Source organism: Apis florea, unplaced genomic scaffold (assembly GCF_048593485.1).
Source record: "Apis florea isolate Af1SG1 unplaced genomic scaffold, ASM4859348v1 contig_2201_pilon, whole genome shotgun sequence".
Classification (NCBI taxonomy): domain Eukaryota; kingdom Metazoa; phylum Arthropoda; class Insecta; order Hymenoptera; family Apidae; genus Apis; species Apis florea.
The window spans coordinates 76,113-85,934 of record NW_028256542.1 but is presented as its reverse complement, the minus strand read 5'-3'; the positions used below and the strand labels follow the sequence as shown (position 1 = coordinate 85,934).

The following is a 9,822-nucleotide window of genomic DNA, read 5'->3' as shown; positions in this document are numbered from 1 at the left end:
ATTATTGTATAAAATTTATAATAAATTCATAATAAACTTTTTTCTTTTTTTATAATTCTTATATATATAATAAAAAAAAAAAATTGTTTGCCAAAAGTTACAATGTATCATTCCAGTTTATTTTCCTTTATCGGTTTCTGCTATACAACATCCTTTTCAATAGATATCAAGATATCAAAAGACGCTTTAAAATCTCGACCAGCTTTAAAAGATTTTTAGCCTTGCCATGGAAAGGTATATGAGAGAACGTAAACCATTTTATCAACGTTATCGTCGCCAGTTACGTTGCAAGCGTTCGGGGATGCGCAACGTGAACGAATCGCGGGCTGGTCTAGCGACTATAAGAGGGACGCCGTGCGTCGCGACGCCACACAATCTCCAGTTTGTTCTGACGCCAACTCCACGCGCTCTTCCCCCCTACGTTTTAAGAGGATCACAAAGCGACGAAGAGAAGAGGAAAACAGGAAGAGAAATATTCCTCGCAACGGGTACTTTATATATCTTTCAACGCACACGCTCATTTCCGGATATTTGAAGTTTCGTCGGAAAAATGTTCTTAAATGGGTCTCTGTATTGTTTCGCGAGGCTGTTTTTCATCGTTGGATTTTTTAACGCTATTTCTGCTGCAATAAAAGGGAATGATTATCAGCGTTATCACCAACAGGTAAGGGATAAATATATATGAAAATATTATTAAATGATAAGAAATTTAATACACACACACACACACACATATATATATTTAGACATAATTCATTAATATGTAAATGTTAATATAATAAATACAATAACTTATAAATATTTTTCACAAAGACTATATATAATAAGTTATTTAGCACGAGTTGAAAAGAGAGTTTGAATGGATTTATATACATTTCCTGAATCATTTGTTACTCTTTTGTGATAAATTTTTTTTTTATAATTGATATAATTGATTGTCGAATAGAAAATTAATTATTTATTAAATATTAATTTAATCACTAATTATTTTATTTATCGTTAAATTTATTGCAAGTTACATTAAAGTAGGAGGAATAATTTATTGCCACTATGAATATAAAATATTTGAATGTAATTATTCTATTTTTTATTCTATATCATAAATCTATAAATTTATTAATATTATTATTATTTATATTTATCTATATATAAATTAACTCTTGAAATTGGAATGAAATAGAAAAAATGCACTATTGATCTTTAATAATTAATTAAACAAAATTTATTTTTAATCATATATTCTAAAACTAAGGCAATTATTATCTTAATATTATAAAATATTTTAATTTGATTTCATTTCAATCTCCATATATTAGTAAAAAGAATATCAATAACGAAGTTTTGATCGATCATTATCCGGTCGTCGATGGTTACATTTCCCTCCCTTTGTCATGGCAATTAGTTGCATGAGTACGACAAAGTAAGCATGAGTAAAGTCAGGCTTTCGCAACCCTTTCTCCCCTTTGAGCGCTTACTTACTGTTTTCTTCAATTTTAATTAAAACTAAAGATAAATGTTTCAATTCCAAGAAATATATATATTCAATAATCATTTTTTTTATATACAAATTTTCTACATTCATATTCGTTTAAAAAAGAAATTAGGAAAAAGTTGAAAATTAATTTTTTTATATATTTAAATTATATTTTATTACTTAAATCAAATAATTATTCTTATTTTTATTTAGATAATTAAAGGAAAAAAAAATAGATACAGATTAGACATTACAATTTACAGATTAAAATGGTAACATTATTTCTAGAGTTATATTATCGAAAGAGTTATATTCGAAAAAGTTAAAAAACGAAATAAATCAAAAATAAATTTTTAAATATATAGAAAATTAAAATTTAAACTTATATTTTTAACATATATTATTATCTGATATTTCAAATTGTATAATTATATTATTTATGCAATTATGCTACTATTTAAATTATTGTCAATGTCGTTAAAGCATTGTTCATATTATACATTGTTGTTTATATCATACAACATTCTCTCTACGATATCTTTAAAAACCATACTGGTATTATATATCTTGGAAGACAATCCTATTTTAGTTCGTAGTGAAGAGTAGTAATCCAATTAACGAAGAGATACTTTCACGTACCATGTTATTTTATGAGATTTAATGAAATTTTCCAATGAATTCATTTATATCAAATTTTGTTTCGGAATTGAATCTATTGTACATCTTTTATTTTCGAAATTGTGAAATGTAAAAATAATAAAAATATTTGATTTGATTGATATTAATCGTTGATATTCTTTTGCTAGAAAATATCTAGATAGTACATTGTCAAATCATTCGCATAACACAGATATATCTTTTATATTTACAAATGTTTAACGATCTCTGTTATTGTTTCGAAAGACATCTTCTTAACCCCTTATCTTATGATCTCTTCTATGGGTATAATTATGGATAAGTCACGATTTTAGGTAATTATAATTAAAAAAAATTGATGTATAAAATTCATTAGTTTATGATTACCCATAAATTATGATAATTCAACCATAACTATGAAAAATTTCAATAGAGATATTTCATCAACCTTCTATGCATTTCATAAATTTATCAGTAATAAATCCCTGAAAATTACAATTATTTATTGTCAATATAAATGCAATTTAATATGAATAATTTAGAAAAGTCGGATGGTAATTTATCTATAATAGGCATTAAAAAAGGTTATAAAATATAACAATTATTCTTCTTATAATAGACAGAAAATGAAAGAAAATCCATTTTAATCTCCTTTTGTTACCACATGTATAACGGTCCGAGAATGAATAGTAGAGATATATAAATGAGCATAATACGCAGGATAATAGAAAAAGAAAGTTTTGTTAATCCGGATAAATTGAGAGATTGTTATTTAGACGATTTTAAATTTATTGCAAAATGAATATTAATATAAATATATAAAAAAAAATTTTTTCGGAATTGAATTTTCAGATTGAAAACAGTCTTTCATTTGACTATTATATTAACTTCCGGTATATTTTTTATGATTTTAACTTAACGTTTGGTAGAAGTTCGTTCTTTGTGAATGCAAACCGTCACAATGCAAATCCCTATCATTGCAAATATTTACCTTGACTGTATTACATTGTTTGTATCATGATTACGTGCTTTTCGATCATAAATCACTAGTAATGCAACTGATTAATGCATAACAACGTTAATTGGATCGTGTTTCGAAATTTGAGAACAGTAGTGACAAATCGAAACATAATGAATCATATCGTGGTTAAGTTTCGTATTAATCAAGTTATCTGAAATCAAGTTATAATAGATTTATAATTAGAATTATATTAGATTTATGTATATAGAATCTCAACGTTATATAAAATATTTAATGTAAAATATCCAGGTAATTCAGATTATTTAATTTAAATTTACAAATATTTATATTCAAATAATTTAATTGATTTGAACGAAACTTTATTACTTTCTCATTCTTACTTATTACTTTTTTACTTATTCTTCTTTCATGGAAAATTATATAAATAAATAAAAAAGTTTACAAGTTTCGAAAATTTCGAATATCGAAACATTATCACGTTTATAGATTATCGAGTATATAATATCATTTATATATAAGCAATAGTATAGAAGCGGCTTAATGTTATGTCATCGGGCAATTCAGGTTACATATGAGTATCGAAAATCGAAATTAAATAACCTAGTTGAATGTACGATGTATCGACATTTTCAGAAGCTATTAGATTGAAAAAAAAGTCATTCAACTTTGAGGTTAAAAATTTTCGATATTAATTATCAGTTATAAGATACAATTTTTTAAATTTAAATTTTTCAAATATTTCATATTACATTTATCTTTAATAATTGAATCTTATTTTTCTTCTTTTTTAATTGTTCAATTAGAAATTCAATATACATGTACATTTGTATAGGAATTTTTTCAATTTATCATGAAAAAAAAAAATCTTATTTCACGATATTATGATATTAAAAAAATAAAATTTAATAATGTTAATTATCAAATTTTAAAATTAATAAAAGTTTTATCTTAATTAAAAGTTATGTCCATATTCAAATTCATAAAAATTCTATTATTATACGTTTACATGTTATTAAAAAATAATTATCTTACTGCGAAACAACAACTTAACAACTAAAACTACATTAAAACTAAATTAAATTATATAATTTTCTTTATATCAAGTTCTCTCTTCATATCAAGTATATGTATATAAGTATAATTGTTAAGTAAAATGTTTTTCATAAATTTTTCTAAGTATCACCATCAATTAGGATTAGAAATCTTACTTACTAGGTTATTTTAAACCGTCTATTATCTCTATGGTCATTGAGATAGCTAATATCTCTTATACCCAATCAATTGTTCCTAACTGTATATTATTATAACAGTTCTTAATTATTATGGACGTTTCTAAAGATTTTAAAATAAACAAAAATATTTTTATTTTGAAAAGTAAATTATTTTAAAGGTTCTACTTTAATACTTTTTGGAATAATCTTTATTGTGATGAAATTCGGATTTAGATAAGATTTTATGTCTAAAAAGTTTTTTGAATATGAAAAATATAATCATAAAAACATAAAAATATTTAAAAATATTTGAATAACAATAGAAAATATCAATTTAAAGAATTAATATTAAATAGCGAATTTCTATTGTATATTCATTTAATAAAAATCGAAAATCTTCGAAGTTTTCAAACGTTTGAAACAAAACGGAAATTGACGTGCCGACTTTTTTAGATATTATAATCCAATACTATTCGAAGGTTTTATCATGATTCTAAAAATATTATAGATATTGCAGAGTTCATTTATTCTTGTGATTCTCAATCCTTAAATATTTGATCACATTAGGCATAACTTTTTTTCCTATTTTCAAATAAAATGTAATGTAAATAAATAAATTAAATACAATATTTAATTTATTTTTTTTTGTCACTAAATGAAATAAAAAAAAAAGAAAATTTGGAAACTGAGAAAGAAATATTTAAATGATACGAAATATAAAATATAAAAATATAAAGTATAAAATATAGAATATTGGAAACTGAAGAATAAATATTCAATATTAAATATTGATTAATAAAAAAATCGTAACAAAATCAAACAATTTAAATAAAATTTTAATATTGGAATTATCGATCCATCAAAGCAAATAATATTAACATCAATAGCAAAATTAATATTAATTTTTATTTTACAGGAACATATATTTATTTTAATCTAATTATATCATGTATTTCATACATAAATACATATTTTATACCAGAAAAAAATGATAAGCTGATGAGAATTTTTATTTATTTTTATATTAAAATTTATATTACAATTTATATTTATATTTTTTAATTACGTTTCATTATAATATTTAATATTTTAAATTTTTTTTCTTCTTTATACTACATTGAATAGTATAGAGTTATGTGTTATTAAAAAAAAATTAACATGAAAAGTTTGTTCAAAACTTGTGAATTCTTTGTTATTAATCACTAGATATTTATTTGTTGAATTTTCTTCATATATTCGTATATATTCATACGCATATTATATCACAATGATATATGCTAATAGATGTAGAAAATATTCGTCCATTGATCAATTTTAAACAAAATTCCAAAAATATTATTCATTAATTAATTTTTTATAAACAATAAATAGATAGATATTCTTGAAAATCTTTAGAATAAATGCAATGCAAAAAAAATTATAATATACATATTAAATATTTGTACTTATAAATTCCATCAAGAAATTGTAATTATGTAAAATTGTAAATTAAAATTATAATTGTAAATTGATGCCAGAAATTAATCCATTATGAAACTTCATTCCTTGCAATTCATCAGAGATCGACAAATTAATATCGATGGAAAGCAATTTTCTTTCTGTGGTTTCAATGAGTTTACATTTTATTGCCTTATAAAATTTTTCTCAATAAAACTTTGAAATTAATTAAAAATAACTGTATTTGTTTTAGAATTTAGAATTAGATTACATAAAATTTTCATGAAAAAGTTTTGTAAATATTGTAAAAATATTAAATATTACTCAATATTTTAAAATATTTTTCAAATTCTAAAAGAATATCGATGGTTGATAGTATAGATAATAATAATTGTGATTATCTATGACAATCATGCCGTAATATCTGTCTATCGATAAAGATATTTTCATAGAATATCACATAATAGGATTAGTTTTCCTTTAGGCTATTTCTAATATCGATTATTCATCGATTGTTCGTCAGCGTAGGAACATAATTTATAAAATTCTACTAAAATGCTTCTAAATAATATTTTAATTATTAAAGAATAAAGATTTATTTTTTAAACGAATAAAAACTTCTTTATATAATATTCTCTTTGTGTCTATAAAGTATTATTAAAAAACAAGAAAATTTATTATAATATAATTGAAAACATTTCTACATTTTCTATTTAATATTAATATTATTATTTGTCACTTTTTATTCTTCAGAAATTTTATTTGTGTGATAAAGAAAAATTTATTTTTAAAATTATTAACAACATATTGTTTATTATGTATCAAAATTTTTAATGATATTTTATTTTCATTACTTATGTAGTTCAATTACTTTTTAACAATATAATTTTATTTACAAATTAATCAATAGATTATTTCTTTTATTTAAAATAAAATTTAGAAAAATGAAAGGATGCATTTTTTCTGAAAAAAATTTTTATTATATTTTTTTTTTCACAGATTTCTGGAGATCGTTTTTCAAAGGATTTCTATCGTCAAGACACGAAAAATAATTTATTAAATGCTTATATGCGTTTTAAACCCGTTACAGGTATATAAATACCATCATGAATATTTAATAGTATAATAGTATAATATATAATTATTATATTTATCAACAGAAGAGAAATCAAAATATTTCGTGTATATATACGAACGATCGAATGATCGTTGCTTTTTTCGTCTTTGAAATATAGAATAATTTCAAAATTGACTTTATACTTCTAGATGATATTGACTTTCGTTATATTGACCTAATCATATATATTTTATATTATATCTATATCCTACATAAGACACTAATATAAAAGATATTAAAATATATGATAATAAAAATAGATATATTATTTACAATATTTATATTCTTTTATTTTATTGATCATCTGTTTGTAAGTTCGAGATTTATGAATAATTATGAATTTATGAATGGTAATTAATAAAATTTAGTGACTTTTTGAAAATTTAATAGATTTTTGTTATTTCATATCAAATTAGATTCGAATAAATAAATTAAATTATAAATAATATCGTGATTATTAAATACCAACAATATTTAAAATAATTTATTAATAATAAATAAATGTTTAATAGTTTAATTTTATTTAAATATTTATTAAGTGTAATATTCATTAAAATACTCAATATAATTATAAATCATAATAGATTAAATTAAAAACATCTTCGTTTTCATTTCTTTTTCACTTCTTTTTTTAAGTAAAATATTCTTTTACAGATTGCATGTTCGTCACATCAGAGCCAGGATATTTCTTATATACTTCAAAAAATGACAACGAGGAAGTTTGTGGAATTTATTTTTTAGCTGGACCGGATCAGAAAATAGAAATCAACTTCATCACTTTTGATATACCCTGTGAACATCGTGGATTAGTTTCGGTAAGGCAAATATTAATCAATTTTGAAAAAAGATTAAAATAAATGTTAAAAGAAAAAAATTTAAAGAAAAATTAAAACGAATAATATAATTTAATAGATTTTACACATGTACAATTATATACAATTATATATAATGAAAGTTATTATATTGATGATTTCTTTGCAATAATCTATTTTTCTAAAAACCAATTTGTATCCAAGCCAAGATGTATTTATAGTACACATACATATGCACTTTATTTATTGGAAAAGAAAAATTTTCCAATGCATCATAATAAAAAGAAGAACAAAGGATTGCGACACAACAATGTCCATTCAGAATATATTTTTATATTGTGCAGATCATTGATGGTTGGGAATTAAACGGCGAAGTATTTCCCAGTGAAATGGACCATCAGTTACCACTTAAACAAAGAAATAGCGAATTCTGTGGTAAAAATATCGGTGTGAAAAGGATTTTCACGAGTTCTCAGAACATTGCAGTTATTCAATACAGAATTCCAAAATCAGGAAAGGGATTCTCGTTACTCGCAAGATTCTTGAAAAATCCTAGACGTAAGTAAAACGCGTAAAAAAAAAAAAAAAATGTATTTATATTTTAAAAATTTGAAAACTTATTTGTCATTGTAAAATTCATTATAATTTTGAATAATAATTTTTCATAAAAAATTGATCAAAAAAAGAAAATCTATCATTTTATAGCCTGTAATGTCTTAGCGGCAAGCTTAACCGAGCCATATACGTTACGAAATTATGGACAACGCATAAATTGCACTTATGTCGCTCTCTATCCGGGTTCTGTGCAAGTAATCGCATTGGGCGTTGGAGTTTCAAATTTTCTCGATTCCACTCGCACCATTGAGACCGGAACTATACGCAAAGTTTGTATCCCTTTTGTTCTTTCATACATACATGTAGGTTTGATTAATCTTATATAATAAATAAAATTTAAATTTTTAAGTGAAAAATATTCTAAAATAAAAATTAATAATAAATAATATTATTATTTCTAGTGTGATGAATCTAGTCCACGTGATCAAGTAATAATTGGAGGTAGCTATGGATTAGATACTTCTAAAGTTCAGATAATTGATTCCATTTGTGGAATAGATTCTAAACCAGGTACAATACAATTAGTAACTTGTTGATATTGTATTGATTTCAATTAGATAATTAGCTTTCCATGAATTAATACAAAAAATCAATTTTAATATCTTAAACGTAACTTATTTCTTATTCTAATTGAAAATATGATTAATAATAAATCGATTTTAATTAACAATCATAAAATAGTATATAATATATATTTCTTAAAATTTCAGATTATCGTAAATTGACGGAATATAGCGTTACCTCTGTTCGTTTAATATCAAGTGGTTTTTTCGATAATTTTGTAACAGTACAAATTCAACCTCTCAAGAACGAATTGTTCAATACAAATATTGGTATTTAATTATTAGTATTAAAAAAAAAAAAAAAAAAAAAAAACATCTACGATACTTTGAAGTGATTCGAATTCCATTGTAATTACATTTATTATCGAATCAAACTGATCAAGATCTCCCAAAAATTCTAGATGTCTTTCATAAATTTATCGAAAAATCGTCACAAATCTCTTGATTATACATTCTATTTATGTAAATTTTATAAAAATACTTATGTGTGAATGTTTTTTTTACTAGATTAAATTTAGCTAGATTAAATATTTTTGTGAAGGGATGTATATGTTTTAATTGTGTGATATCAATTTTTTTCTTAAATCGAAAAGAAAAATGTTTTATTTTTTAGATACTTGTTCAATCACGAATCAATAATTCGTGATTTGATCATGATTTTATTATTTGTGATAAATGGATTTAAATATTTATTAAATGTATAGATCATTCCTAGATTTAAACATATTAAAGAAAGGCCTCAAGTTTTTATTCTTTTAGAATTGTAGATTGATTGAAACATGCCAATTGTTTTTAACGAATTAATAGAATAAACGTTAATTTCTATTTATTTATTATCAAATTTTATTACAGTTAGATTAGTACAGATAGTACAATTTTTTTTACTGATTTTTAGAGATAGTATAATTTTTTATTGTTATAATGATGCGCTTGTTTGTTTAAATAAAATATTTAATTTGAAACATCATTTAAGAA

At 22.3% G+C, this 9,822-nt stretch overlaps 1 protein-coding gene across 1 annotated transcript; it reads left to right on the top strand.

Moving 5' to 3' along the window:
- Positions 1–271: 271 nt before the first annotated feature.
- Positions 272–9,814, top strand: crh-BP (corticotropin releasing hormone binding protein). The gene is made up of 7 exons (XM_003692518.4): positions 272–664; positions 6,740–6,830; positions 7,512–7,672; positions 8,014–8,227; positions 8,375–8,553; positions 8,686–8,794; positions 8,995–9,814. The coding sequence occupies exons 1-7, from the start codon at positions 551–553 to the stop codon at positions 9,123–9,125; spliced, it is 999 nt and encodes a 332-aa protein (XP_003692566.1). The 5' UTR covers positions 272–550; the 3' UTR covers positions 9,126–9,814.
- Positions 9,815–9,822: the final 8 nt, after the last annotated feature.